We start from the raw sequence: 13193 nt of genomic DNA on the forward strand, positions 1-13193 counted from the left end.
AATTTCTTTTTCTGTTCCTGAGCTCTCTTCTCTCCTTCTGGGATTTCAGTTACACTCAATACTCTCCCATGAGTCCCTGAGGCTCTGTAAATTTTTTTTGAAAATCTTTTCTCTGTGCTTCAGTTTGAATTAGTGCATTGACCTGTCTTCATGTTAATTGATTTCTTCTGTTATGGCCAATCTTCTGTTAATCCCAGCTAATGATTTTTTTATTTTAAATATTATCATTTTCATTTCTAGGATTTCCATATTTTTAACAATTTTCACATCAGGATTCTTTTTCTTACAATTTTCACATCTCCTCAAATTGCCCATCTCGTTAACCATTATATGAATTCCACTAGATTCTTTAACATATTTATCATAGATGTTTTAAAATCCATGTCTGCTAATTTCAACATCTGGGTTGGTTATGGATCTGTTTCTACTGACTGATTTTTCTCTTGAGTATGGGTCACATTTTCCTGTTTTTTCATATGTCTAAAAATTTTTCATTGCATGCTGGACAATGTAGATAAGATAGTGAAGAGACTCTGTTATATAGTGAAGGATTCTGTTATCTTCCTCTGAAGAGTATTGATTTTTGGTCTAGGATGTGGGTTGAACTCAGCTTTGTGACTTTAGGATGGACAGTTCATGGACCATCCAAGGATTAATGGGGAATAGTTATTCAGATTCACTCCCCTACCTTGGCTCTCTACTTTTTAGTAGTTCCCCTCAATTTCCTCCTTCTTTGGAAGTCTTGACTCCATCCTCTGACTCCTCAGGCCCCAATAAAACTAAAGCTTTCTCTTTGAGCTGTTTGCTGGGCTGAGGGGTCTAGGGTGTACCCTCAGAGGAAAAGCTATAAGTATATGGATTTTACCCAGTGTAGTTACACCTTCTTTCAAAGATCCAATATCCTCCAGTTTCTGGCTGCTCTTTATCACTTTCCATTGCCTTCAAACAGTTGTGTTTTGCATTTTATCTAGTGTTAGTCTATTACAAGCTACTCTCTGTCTCTTCTTCTCTCAGTCTCTCAGCTTCTCTCAATATTTCTCTGTCTCTCCCTCCTGCCCTCCCTCCCTCCATCTCTCCTTCCCTCTCTCATTGCTTCTACCTATCTCTCCTTGCAGGGAGAACCTGGCCCCAAAGGAGACCGTGGTGAGAAGAGCCACTGGGTAAGCTCCAGCCCAGCACCGACCTCCCGCTGTTCCCTCCTGCCCTGGGCACTCAGGAGATTATTTTGGAGTGGGGGCACCCCAGCCAAATCCCTATTGCAACCTGGTCTCCCAGGGAGGAACCTTGATAGTTCTTAGCCATAGCCCCCTCCCCAGTCCTGTCCCTCTCAACTGGGCAGAACCAGCCTTATCAGTAGACCCCACGCTCTCTGTCTCTGTCTTTGTCCCTGTCTCCGCCTTCCCTCTGTGGCCTTTCCAGGCCAGGGCGACCCTGCCTGTTTCTCCTGGGCAGTTTGGGCTGACCCAGTCCAGACTGCATCTCCTGCGTCCAGCCAGGGCTTTGGCTTCTGCTCCCCTGCCTACAGAAGAAAGGGAAACATGAAAACAATATCCACACAGAAGAATGGGACACAGGCCCTTAGGAAAGCCATGAAGTACAGGAAGGGAGGCATAGAAATGCTGAGGTACACAGGAGTCCGTAGTAAAGTCACGGGACCTAGACACCACCATACACACAGGAAATCCATGAAGCATGGAAAGAGAGGCCTAGAACCTGTCATATACGTATATACATGGCAAATGAGGTTAGGGGACCTAGACTCCATTATACCCAAAAGACCTATAATTAACGTGAGGTCCTAGACACCATCACATACATGAGAAGTGGAAGGAGAGGCCTAGAAGTTGTTATAGGCACAGGAGAACTATGGAAGGTAAGATAAGGGGCTCTAGAAACCACCATACACAAAGGAAGCCCATGAAGAATAGGAAGGGGGGCCTAGAAACTCACATACACAGGAGACATAGAGTAAATGAGAAAGGGGACCTAGAAATCCCATGTGGGGTCCTAGAAACCTTCACAAGTATTGAAGACGGTATATGAATTTCAGGGCCTAGAAAGCTATCCACCCAAAGACACATTGGAGGAGGGCCAAAAGCCCCACGATGCAGGGACCTAGAAACCATCGCCGACATAGGAGACATTTGGAAAATGGACAGGATGGGGGCAAACACCCCTACAGGAGAAGCTCTTTTGGAGGCTGTTATTGTGCCTTCCTCCTCCTCCCCCTTCCCTCTCCCTGGTGCAGTCTGGCTGGGACATCCTACTTCCTGGCAGACACTGGTTAATGAGGATGTGGGAAGCACCCAGCGCCTGCCTTGCCCTCTCTGCTCCTGATTGTGGGGTCAGTGATGGATACAGCCGTGGGAGCCCCCCCACCCTGCACGAGCCCTCCCCCATGTCTTTCCGTGACTTCTGGGGCCCTGCTACCTTTCTGGCAAGCCTCTCCCAGCTTCTCGTTGCCACTCTACTCCCTATCCCACCCCCACCCCCAGTGGCTCCAGAGACTCTTAAATATTCTGCTAATATGGGCATGAGCTAGGCTGGGGGACAGGTAGATCCCTATGAGCCCAGCTCTCTGCCTCCCTCCACCCCTTCACTGGTCTCTCCCAGCACATTTTCCACCCAGATCAGGAAAGGTGGGAGAATGAGGTGATGTCTGAATTAGGCTGGGCAGTCCCATCCCTCCAAGGGGATCCTGGCAGGAGAACAGATGCCTGAACTGTCCCAGACCAGGCCTCGAACTCAAGACTGCCTGTAGGAGGGGCCCCCAAGAGGTAGCAGGGCCCCTGCCCATCCACTTGCCTCCCCTTACCCACCTGTACTTCGGCCCCTGCTTGCTGCCTGCCTGGGAGGGGGCCTGCTGGGCTGGGGGGGGGGGTGCATGAGGCTTTGGGGGCTGGGGGAGCAGTTCTGTCTGGGGCAGGTGGGAATGAGGTCCAGTGTGGGGAAGAGCCCTGAGGGCTCCTATACACACTCTACCTACCAACTGCACTTAGCCAAGCGTTCAGATCCACTGGCCTGGCTGCGGCTCAGCAGTGACACCCAGTGGTCATGGGCCTGCACTGTACGCATTGCCCAGGAGTGATTGGGCTGAAGAAGCCTATCTACGTAGACCTTATTCAGACAGGAAAAGCTGTGGCCCAACTCCACAGCAAATTGTTGGTAGAGGAGGAACTGAAGCCCAGGCTTTTCAGCTCCCAGGACCAGAGCAACCAGTTAACATTCCCCTAAGCACCTCCTTGGTGGGTGCCAGGCCCCAGGCGAGGCACTGTGGACACAGATGAGATTTAGACACAGTCCCCACCCTTAGGGTGGTCACAGTGGGCTGGGGCGGGAGGAGAGCAGACTAGTAACCACCAGTGACAGGACGGGGAAGCTCAGCTGTGATGAAGGAGGATTTAGCATCCTCCTAGGGGAGGAGATCCTTGCTGAGGCCTGAAACGTGCATTAACCAGGCAAAGGGTGTTCAAGCAGAAGAGCAGAACGTCATGTGCAAATACCTGGGGTGGCAGTGTGATAGGCGAGGGGTGAGATAGAGATCAAAGAGGCTCTCAGGACTTAGGAGGCCTGAAATTGTGAGGAATTTGAACTTCGTTCTATGGGCAGTGGGAGTCATTGAAATAGTAATGAGCAAGGAAGTGATGCGGTCAGATTTTTGTTTGCAGGTGATCCTTCTATTGCCATGTGGAGAATGGATGGGAGAAGCGGAAAGAGACTAGGCAGGAGGCTGTCAGGGTCATCCTGGCAAGAGACTGTGGGGCTAGAAGTGGGAGGAGGAAAGTGAGGATGGACAGGTGTCTGGGGCTGAGAGACCCTTGAGTGCTAGTTTGGCTATGAGGGGATGCGAGAAGTTAAAGGAGACACAATCGTAAAGGAGAGCCAGGAGAAGCAGGCCCGCTGAGCTCCGTCCATGGAAAATAGGAGATGTCTGTCAGATGGCCAAGTGGGGTTGTCCAACAGGCCCTGGACACTCAGTTCAGGCTGGGAGGGGACTGGGGCATCATCAGTGCAAACAGCAGGCCACGCATCTGGGAAGGATCCAAATAGCAGAATCTTTTTTTACAATTTTTCCTCAAGATTTTTATTTTGAAAATTTTCAATATACAGAAAAGTTGGTGTAATGATTATCCTTCTACCCTTCCTCTGCACGGACCAATTAGTACTTTGCCACATTTGTTCTCTTTATATATTTACAGACCTTTTTTTTCCCTAATCCATTTGAAAATAAGTTGCAAACCTGCTAGTATGGGCATGAGCTAGGCTGGGGGACAGGTAGACCCCTGTGAGCCCAGCTCTCTGCCTCGCCTCCACCCCTTCACTGGTCTCTCCCAGCACATTTTCCACCCAGATCAGGAAAGGTGGGAGAATGAGGTGAAGTCTGAATTAGGCTGGGCAGTCCCATCCCTCCACGGGTTTCCTAACACATCAGTGTGTATCTCGAAAGACCATAGACATTTTGCCAAAGAGCCACAATACCACTGTCACACCTAAGAAAGATGACATTAATTCAGTGAAATGATGCCATTTAATACATAATATATACATTTTACCAGTCATCCCAAAAATGCCTTTTATAGCTGTTTTTCTCCCCTTCCGCTTCCCCCGCCCCCCACTCCAGTTCAAGCCATTGTTTCTCAGTCTAATCGTGTAGGACACAGCTCCCTGACCTATGCTGGTATTATGAGCCTTGCGCTGCCCCCCCTCCAGCTGAGGCAGTTGGCCGCTCACAGCGGCCCTTGCCAGTTGCCAGCCACTCACGCTGGCCACCGGCCACCGGCCACACCTGGCAGCACACGGTAGCCCATGGCAGCACTCAGCAGCCCACAGCCAACCTCCGGCTGCTCACAATAGCCCAGCTCCAGGGAGAGCTGTTGTTCACAATCTTAGCTGTAGAGGGCGCAGCTCACTGGCCCATGTGGGAATTGAACCCCGAACCTTGGTGTTAGCAGGGTGCAACCACATGAGCCACCGGGCCGGCCCCTTTTTTTAAACTTGTCATCAAGATTCATGCATTACATTTGGTTGTCACATCTCTAGTCTCTTAATGTAGAACAGGCCCCCTGCCCTTTTCTTTCTCTTGACTGTCTTTTTGTGAATGTCTCACCATCTAGATTTGTCTGTTTCCTGGTGTTGAGATGCAGGTTAAATACTCTTGGTGAGAGCACTTACGGGGGATGTGGTACCCCCTTACTGCATCTCATCAGGAGGTTCCTGATGTCAGCTTGTCCCACTGTCTATGCCAGCAGTGGCTTAACATAATTTTTGAAGGTCATCCATTTTTAGATCCTCCTCCTGCGATACTTGAAGAGGGATTACTTTGCTGTACAGCCTGTGTTGACCCTGTGACCCCTAGGCTGCAATGGCCAGTCAGTGGCCTAAGGGTAGCCCCACCCATGTGATGTGGATAGGATACCTGGATCATAACACAGTCACAGAAGGGCCACAGTGGGCTTACTAAGGTGTTGGGAGGCCTCTTGGTTGTTACTTAGGGGGATAAACAGCTACTTTAAAGGGCTGAATTGTAATTGTAGCAATATGCATAGTATACATCATTCCTTCACTTCATACTGAGTAAAAGACGCTGAGAGAGACTCCCAGTTGTGTCAGGGCTGGAATCGTTCTATTTGCTGTCCTGGTGCTCTGTTGGAATTATGATATCTACATCCCAGAAATAGCTTAAGGCTGGACTAGAAAAGAAAAAGGAATAAGGGAGTGGAGTTTGGGCAAGACCATGGACCCTGTGCTGGGGAAGGAAAGGACCGACAGATTGGGAACAAGTGCAGGTGAGTGCCAGCTGGCGGTCTCTGACATGAGCCCCGGCCAGCAGCTGGCACTGTTTGGAAGTGGGGAGCCCCAGAGCAGAGAGGCCTGGGGTAGGTGGCTTTGTGGGCCTGCTGCTACATCCCTGGGCCTGGGCAATAGAGATGCTGCTTAGAGGGTGGGGCTGAGGGCTGGGCTCCGGGACATGCAGAATATGGACCTGAAATAGTCAGAGCCTGGGAGGGATAAGCCCAAACTGAGAAGGGCTGGAGAGGGGGTACCAGGGCCTGAGCCTCAGCTTTGCCAGCATTTTAAACACTGCTTCCCATCAGCGATGCCACTCAAACATATCCTAATTTTACTTAGATATATTCATTTTGACATGAATGAAAAGGGTACAGCAATAGGCTTGATCCTACTGGTGGAGTTAATTGGGGTGAGACTAATGTAGTATTTAAGGCAAAAAGTGTGTCAGTTTAAAGAATATTACATAAACAAGAGTACAAGTGGCCCAGGGATGTGGCAGAATCACACAGGTGATGTGAAAACAACTGGTGTCTGGCAACAGAGTTGGAGGGGGGACAGTACGCTGTGGCAACCTCCAGGGAACTTTCTGTGGCAGGTTCTATGGCAGGCTCTGGGACAGCAGCACTGCCCCTGCGGAGTGGCATTCCCCCACCCCCAGTGCAGCAGGATTTGCAGCCAGCTGGGATCCATCAGGACTTACTAAGGGGGCTGCTTCCGCCTGTCTTGTCCCCCTCCTGTCCCCTCCTGGTCTTGTCCCAGCTGTCCATGGGCCCTGGGCTGTGGCAGGTGGTGCGGGCTGCAGGTGCATGTCCAGGGTGGGGCATGGGCCACCAACAGGCTTTGCAGGGCCCCCTCCCCTGCCCCCTTCACGGCTGCATCTGTCTCTTTCCTCCGCAGGGGGAGGGGTTGCACCAACTACGCGAGGCTTTGAAGATTTTAGCTGAGAGGGTTTTAATCTTGGAAACAATGATTGGGCTCTATGGTGAGTAGAGACAGACAGACGGACAGACAGCCCAGCCCCTGCCCACCAACCTTCCCCAGGCCCTCCAGGGTGGAGCTGCCTGGGCCCAGTCATGAGGCCGGAGAAGGTGCCTGCCCCAGGCAGGTGGGGACCTGAGAGGCCAAGACCACCCATCCCTCAATGGCTGGTTCCTTTTCCACAGGTAAAGGGGAGCCCAGAAACCTGGACCCCACCTCTGTGGTCAGGCCTGCGCCTCCAGGCATTGTGGGTAGTGTGGTTTCCAGGCCTGCAGGGGAACCGGAGGTGACAGATTTTGAGTTTGGAAGAAATTGTGGGCAATGAATTCAAACTCCAGGCCAGCAGGGAATTATGGGTAACAGAGCCAGACTACAACAGTGCAGGGGATTGTGCATAATAAAAATCAGAGCCCAGGCCCACAGGAGGATTATGGATAATGGGTCTAGACTTCAGTCAGGCTTCAGCTCTAGACAAGAGCCAGTCTCCAGGCCCACAGGATAATAGGTCATGGAACTAGACTCCAGAAGTGCAGGGGACTGTGGGTGACAGAGCCAGGCCCCAGGGGACTCTGGACAATATATTACGCACCAGTTCTGATCCACCCACCCACCCATGAGCCCCCAGCGGCTCTTACAGGGTAGGCCTTCCTGGCCCTGACAGTTCCAGTTCTCCCTCTGGTACTCCTGCCCTGCCCTAAGGGTCCCTTTAGGGACCTGAGAGAGTCAGACCCTCACCCCAGGCATTCACCCACCAGTTCTCCACCCACCTGGTCACTTGAGGAGCCAGGCAAGCCCTGTCCCCTCTTAAAAGGGGAGACTGAGATCTCCACAGAAACTCACACCCAGGCTTCTGCCCTGAAACCTGCTGGTGCCTAGCCCGTAGACCTCACCCTTGGCTCCCCGGCCCAGCCCTCGGAGGCCGGACTCGCACCGTCTGCTCTTCTCAATCTCCCATCAGGCTCCTAGCTTACAGAGTTTCCTGCAGCAGCAGGCTCAGCTGGAGCTCCTGGCCAGACGGGTCACCCTGCTGGAAGCCATCATCTGGCCAGGTAACGGCAGGGTGGGCAGGAAGGGGTAGCCCCTTCCAGGAAGGGCCTGGGAAGGGCCTGGGGTCACAGAAGGCGACTCCTAATGCTGGACCCAGGCCAGCACACACTCATTCTTTAGTCCTTCCATCCAGCTAGCAAATGGTGCCTGGCACAGAGAAGGCTCTGGTAACTATTATGTTGGTGCAAAAGTAATTGCGGTTTAAAAGGTTAAAAAAATTGCAAAAACCGCAGTTACTTTTGCACCAACCTAACAGTTCTTGAGTGAATGAGCATCTGCTCTGTGTTGGCACCTTGCTGGCACAGATTCCAACATATAAGACAGACATAGTCCTGCTGTCATGGGACTTAGGGTGTGGGGGTGCAGGAGGGAGCCCCACAACTGCCTGTTAAATCCAAGGTAAAGAATACCATGGTGGAGTGAAGACAAGCATCCAAGAAAACACAGAAGTGTCCCTGACCCAGGCTGGGGGGTGTGGGAGGGCATCTCAGGGAGGGCTTCCTGGAGGAGGTGTCGGCTAAGTGGAGCCCTAAAGGGCAAGACTCAGGATTGAGTGAACAGGTAGAGGAACAGCCTGGGCAAAAGCCAGGAAGCCAGATAGAGCCTAGAGGGATTGTTCTGAGAAATTGCTGAGGAGTGAATGCTGAGGCTAGAGGATCTGGCAGGGCCCAATTTGAGAAGGTCCTCAAAGGCAGGTCGGGGAGGCATGGAATGTTAGACAGTGAGGGGGCAGTACCTTTCCCTGTTCCTAGCTCGTCAAGATGGGGCTAAGAGGTCTCTCCTCATTATAGGAGCTTGTGGCTGGCCCTGGAGAGAAGCAGGGATTGGCTGCCCTCGGGGCTGAGCCCCATTCCTGACCTACCTGCTAAGAGGCCCCAACAGCCACCCTTCTCCCACCTCCAGCCACCCCGCCCCATCACACAATCCAATCGTAGTGCACAAGTGCACACAGGTCTTGGACGTCATTTCCAACCTCGCATCTGGGGGAACTAAGGCCCCCAAGCAGGAAGGACCAAAGTCAGAAGCAAGCCTCCTTCATTCAGCAAAACTATAGGATGCACCTACTGAATGCCAAGTCTGGGCAGGCACTGAGGCAGATCCCAAGGGTACCTGCCTTGGGGAGCTGCCTGTCGAGTGGCAGGGGATCCCCAGTATCTGTGGAGATGAGAGTCATGAGGTACAGGAGCATCAGAGGATGTGAGGAGCAGTCACTTCTCATTCGGGGGGCTGGGCAGGGGGTGGGGGTGGAGAAGGCTTCCAGGAAGACAGGACACTTGTGTTAAGATCCCTACGAGTGCGCCAGGAGGAGAAGGTAGGAAGGCCAGCCCTCACAGAGAGTGCTACATGGGCAACGGCCTGGAGGTCAGAAGGTGTGTATGTGGTCTGCTTCCAAAACTCCTCTTCCCATATCACAGGGCTTCTCTAACGTCTAAAAACATCACTGACCTCCTTTCCTCTCACAGAGGAGGGACCAAGGACCTAATCCCGGGCTCTCAGCACCTTCTCAGGTGTCCCCCGTCTCCTCTCTCAGGAAGATTGGGGCAGACGCCAGAAAGGGACACCTGTGGTCTTGGATCTATACCTTGCCCTCCCTCAGCCAGCTGTCTCCAGCAGCTCAGGGAGGAGGTACCGGTCACCTGGAGAGGCCCACGCCCACTCGATGGCCATGAGCCTGGGAGAGGGGCCCCACGAGCCAGCTCTGGTTGTGGGCCTAGAAGGGGTGGTGTGGGAAGAGGGTGGCAGAGAAAGAGATGGAACCTTCCCCAATGGCCATCATACACAGCAGGTACTAACTAATGACCCCAATGGGGCTCACAGTTAGGTTATAAACAATAATGATGATAATAGTAACAGCTGTCACATATCCGGCCCACCCGGGCTGGGGGATTTACAATAATCACCTCCAGTCCTTACAATAAACTGGCTAGGTGGGTGATACCATGCCCACTTCACAGAGGAAGTAACAGGTTCAAAGGGCTCATGTGACTCCCTCAGGGTCACAGGGACAGCAGTGGTAAGGCCAGGGATCTATCCTAAGTCTGTCCTCTAAAGCACTGGCTCCTCTGTCTCCATCAGCAAAGGTTTGCAGACACCTCTTCTCCACTTGGCACTGGGTGAAACCCAGGGGAAACCAAGTCCCTGAATTTGGTCATGTCAGAACAGCACCTCATGACCAACCCACAGTGACCAGAACTGCAGGAGACCTGAGTCGAAAGCATACCAACCTAGTGACCATAATAATCCGTCATGTACTGTGAAAACCACTTTCCACTCCTTCTCATGTTTAAACACTTACCACATGTGACAACAGGAGTGTTATACCCATATTCCAGATGAGACTCAAAGGTCTGTGACTTGCCCAAGGCCACATGGGACATGGTGGGGCCAGGACTTGGCCCTAGCTCATGTGGAACCTGAGTTCTGTGCCACCCTCCTCCTATGCTCCCTGATTTAGGGCAAGAAATGTCCCATGACTGTGACCATACATGCTTATTTGCCCCAGGGGCCCCAAATGTCAACCCAGAGGTGTATCAGAGGCTGGGGCACATAGGGTCAGAGCACTGGACAGTTATGAGGGTATAGGCACTCTCCTGGCAGTGCCCTCAGTGAGAGGCTGGTGCTCACCAAAGACCAGCCTTTGAACAGGGCTTTGGAGGCTTAGCCAAGCCCTCCATCCTGGGGCTCTCCTGCCTGAGTGTTGCTCACCCCCTGGAGAAAACAGCCCATCCTTTTAATCTGCCTGACCAGCTTATTTAACTTGGAGAAGGGAATGAGGTGATAGTCACAGAAGGCTTCCTGGAGGAGGTAGGTCCTGCTCTGGGTTTTGAAGAACGAGTAGGAGTTTTTCAGGTGGCAAGAATGCCAGTTACTCACTTTCACTCTTGGGGGCCAGCTCATTTCCAGGCTGGGGCATATCACCATAGCCAAATTGGAACTGACTTCAATAATTATAGGAGTTGGCTGGGACCTTAGAGTATATCTGGAACTGTCCCCCTGGTTTTAGAGATGAAACAACAGGCCCTGACACATGTCCGATTTGCCCAAAGCCACAGTCAGTGGTACAACCTGGCCTTCCTAAACCCTTCCCCACCACAGGTGGCCTAATCTGAGAAAGGAAGAGTCTGTTCCCTGGTCTTAGTTTACCTAGCTGCGAAAGGGGGATGATTCAGGGCACACCTCCATTCCAAAATGTAGAGAACAAAAGAACTATACTTTTATGGAGTATTCACTACACTAAGCATTTCAGAAACATGGTGGGTTCATTTATCCCCACTTGACAAAAAAATCAAATATTAATAGACACCCTGAGTGCTTTCATTGGGTTGGGGGCTAATAACCATCCTTGGGGTGGGGGAACACTAACCAGCTTGCAGACCCCCTTCTTTCCCACAGCTCTGCCTTCCTGGTGCCAGGGCAGAGTGCCCAGTCCCCCCCAGTCCCCGAGAAGGCCAAGAGGAGGTGGGTGCTTCACATAGACCTCACTAACACAGGTTCTCTCCTTCCCTCCGGCAGAACCAGAGGGGTCAGGGGCAGGCCCTGCCGGCACGGGCACCCCCAGCCTCCTGCGGGGCAAGAGGGGAGGACACGCAACCAACTACCGGATCGTGGCCCCCAGGAGCCGCAACGAGAGAGGCTGAGGGCGGTGGCGGCCCCTCGGGGTGGGCAAGGCCAGGCTTCGCCTCCCAGCCTGGACTCAGCCAGCTGCCTCCAGGGACCGCCCATCCATATTTATTAATGTCCTCAGGGTCCCTTCTGCTACCTAGACCTTAAGGGTAGGCAGGTCTAGGCCCTGGCACCCAGTGCCTGTCTGCCTCCTATGAGGCTGAGCAGGGGCTAAGGCCTGAGACGGAGAGGTGGCCCTGGCAGGAGGTGAGGCCTTGCCTGGGGCTGTAGGCCTGTTTCCCTTTATGAAATGGAGTGAGGCCTGCAGAGAGGAATTGGCAGGTTCAAGGTTTCTGTCTTCCCATCAGCTGCCCAGGCATCCAGGCCCAGAGGCACTAAGGGAGCTGCTCAGCCCTCAGCACCTGCGGGGATGACGAGGGAGGACAGTCTCACCTCCCTTCCTCCCCACCAAACCTCAGAGCCCACCCGTGCCCCTCATCTCCTTGTTTTCTGGTGCTGGGTTCCCAACCCTGTGATCTAGCTGCCTGATCTTACAGGATGTTGGGAGCCCCCAGTCCCCGCCATGTCCCAGGTGGGGGGTGGGGGCATGGAGAGGGATGGGCCACCTGCTCCTACAAAGCTTGACAGACACCAGGAGGTAGGTGTCTCCTGGCCAATAAAGGCCCCCAGCCTGATTCCCCACCCGGCCTGGTCTCAGTGTGTGCTCAAATGGGGGGCAGTGGGGCAGGGCCAGGGCCTCATACCTCTTCTCAGTGGCTTTCACTGCCCACTTGCAAAGCAAGTCTGAGCTGGCCTGTACAGGGCTGAGGGGGCCAGAGCTGCCCTGGCCATCACCTGGGCAGCTGGGACATAGGGCTAAGTGGGCAGAGCAGTCTCAGGTCACCCCCACCCCCTGGCCAGGTGTCTAGCAATGGCTGTAGCTTCTGAGAGACCAGGGAAGCAAGGAGCTGCGAGACCTCAGGGCAGCTTCTAGGTCGGGTGACACACAGCTTCCCGAGTCTGTTTCCTCACGTGAGAAAATGAGACTGAAGGTGTGGACCTCAGGTTTCCCAGTCTATTTCTGGCCCCCAGCTGGTGACCAACAGCAGGCCCCGTCTCTATCTAGATGACCAGTGTAGGCTGCTCCAGGATATGTGGCCCCCACACCACCCCTCAAAGTCCAGTTTCCCAGTGCCTCTGCCTTACCCCTATGCCCAGCCCATCCACAACTCACACCCATGCCCCACCCTCAGCCTCTTGGCTGTGTAAACCTCCACTCCCTGGGAAGGAGCAAGGACAGAGGGGCGAGGAGGGAGGAGCTGCTGCTTCAAAGCTGAGGAAGTTCCCCCACAGCACCCCCCCACCTGTTGCTTCCTGCCCACAGGGCCCAGCAGTACACAGCCACTAGCTACCAAGCCTGCCCTGAGCCAGACCTAGGAAACCTACTGAATTGGCCCGACCAGCAGGGACACTAGGGGCTGTGGACAATCTTCCTGGGGAAGCAGGGAAGGCTTCCTGGAGGATGGTCTGGCCTCTGTGTAGGCTGAGATCTGAGAAGGAATAGAAATTAGCTGGGAAACAAGCAAAGAGTGCTCCTTGGCAGTGACTCCAGCCCAGCAAAGGCCCAAAGCGGAGGACACAGCTTCCTAGAGGAAGAGGCTGCAGGGAGCAGGGACATCAGGAAGCTGTTCTCCTGCAATTGGCTGTTCGTTCACTGTTCATTCATTCACCTCCCTGATGCCAACAAAGAAGAGTCAGACACAATTGCCCCCCCG

At 53.1% G+C, this 13193-nt stretch overlaps 1 protein-coding gene across 3 annotated transcripts in view; it reads left to right on the forward strand.

Moving 5' to 3' along the window:
• The window catches only part of EMID1 (EMI domain containing 1), a 44799-nt gene extending 32679 nt beyond the window's left edge, over positions 1-12120 (forward strand). Inside the window, exons 14-17 of one of the 3 annotated variants that reach the window (XR_004422121.1) lie at positions 1116-1160; positions 6688-6772; positions 7727-7817; positions 11329-11376. Coding sequence is in view for 2 of the 3 variants with exons in the window: in XM_033098364.1 (XP_032954255.1) it covers positions 1116-1160; positions 7727-7817; positions 11329-11453 (261 nt within the window). In the remaining variant the exon portion in view is untranslated. Of the gene's footprint in view, positions 1-1115; positions 1161-6687; positions 6773-7726; positions 7818-11328 lie in introns of all 3 variants that reach the window. The other 2 variants (XM_033098364.1, XM_033098365.1) reach the window with 2 other exon arrangements.
• The last annotated feature ends 1073 nt before the right edge of the window (positions 12121-13193 follow it).

This window comes from Rhinolophus ferrumequinum, chromosome 25 (genome assembly GCF_004115265.2).
Source record: "Rhinolophus ferrumequinum isolate MPI-CBG mRhiFer1 chromosome 25, mRhiFer1_v1.p, whole genome shotgun sequence".
Lineage (NCBI taxonomy): Eukaryota > Metazoa > Chordata > Mammalia > Chiroptera > Rhinolophidae > Rhinolophus > Rhinolophus ferrumequinum.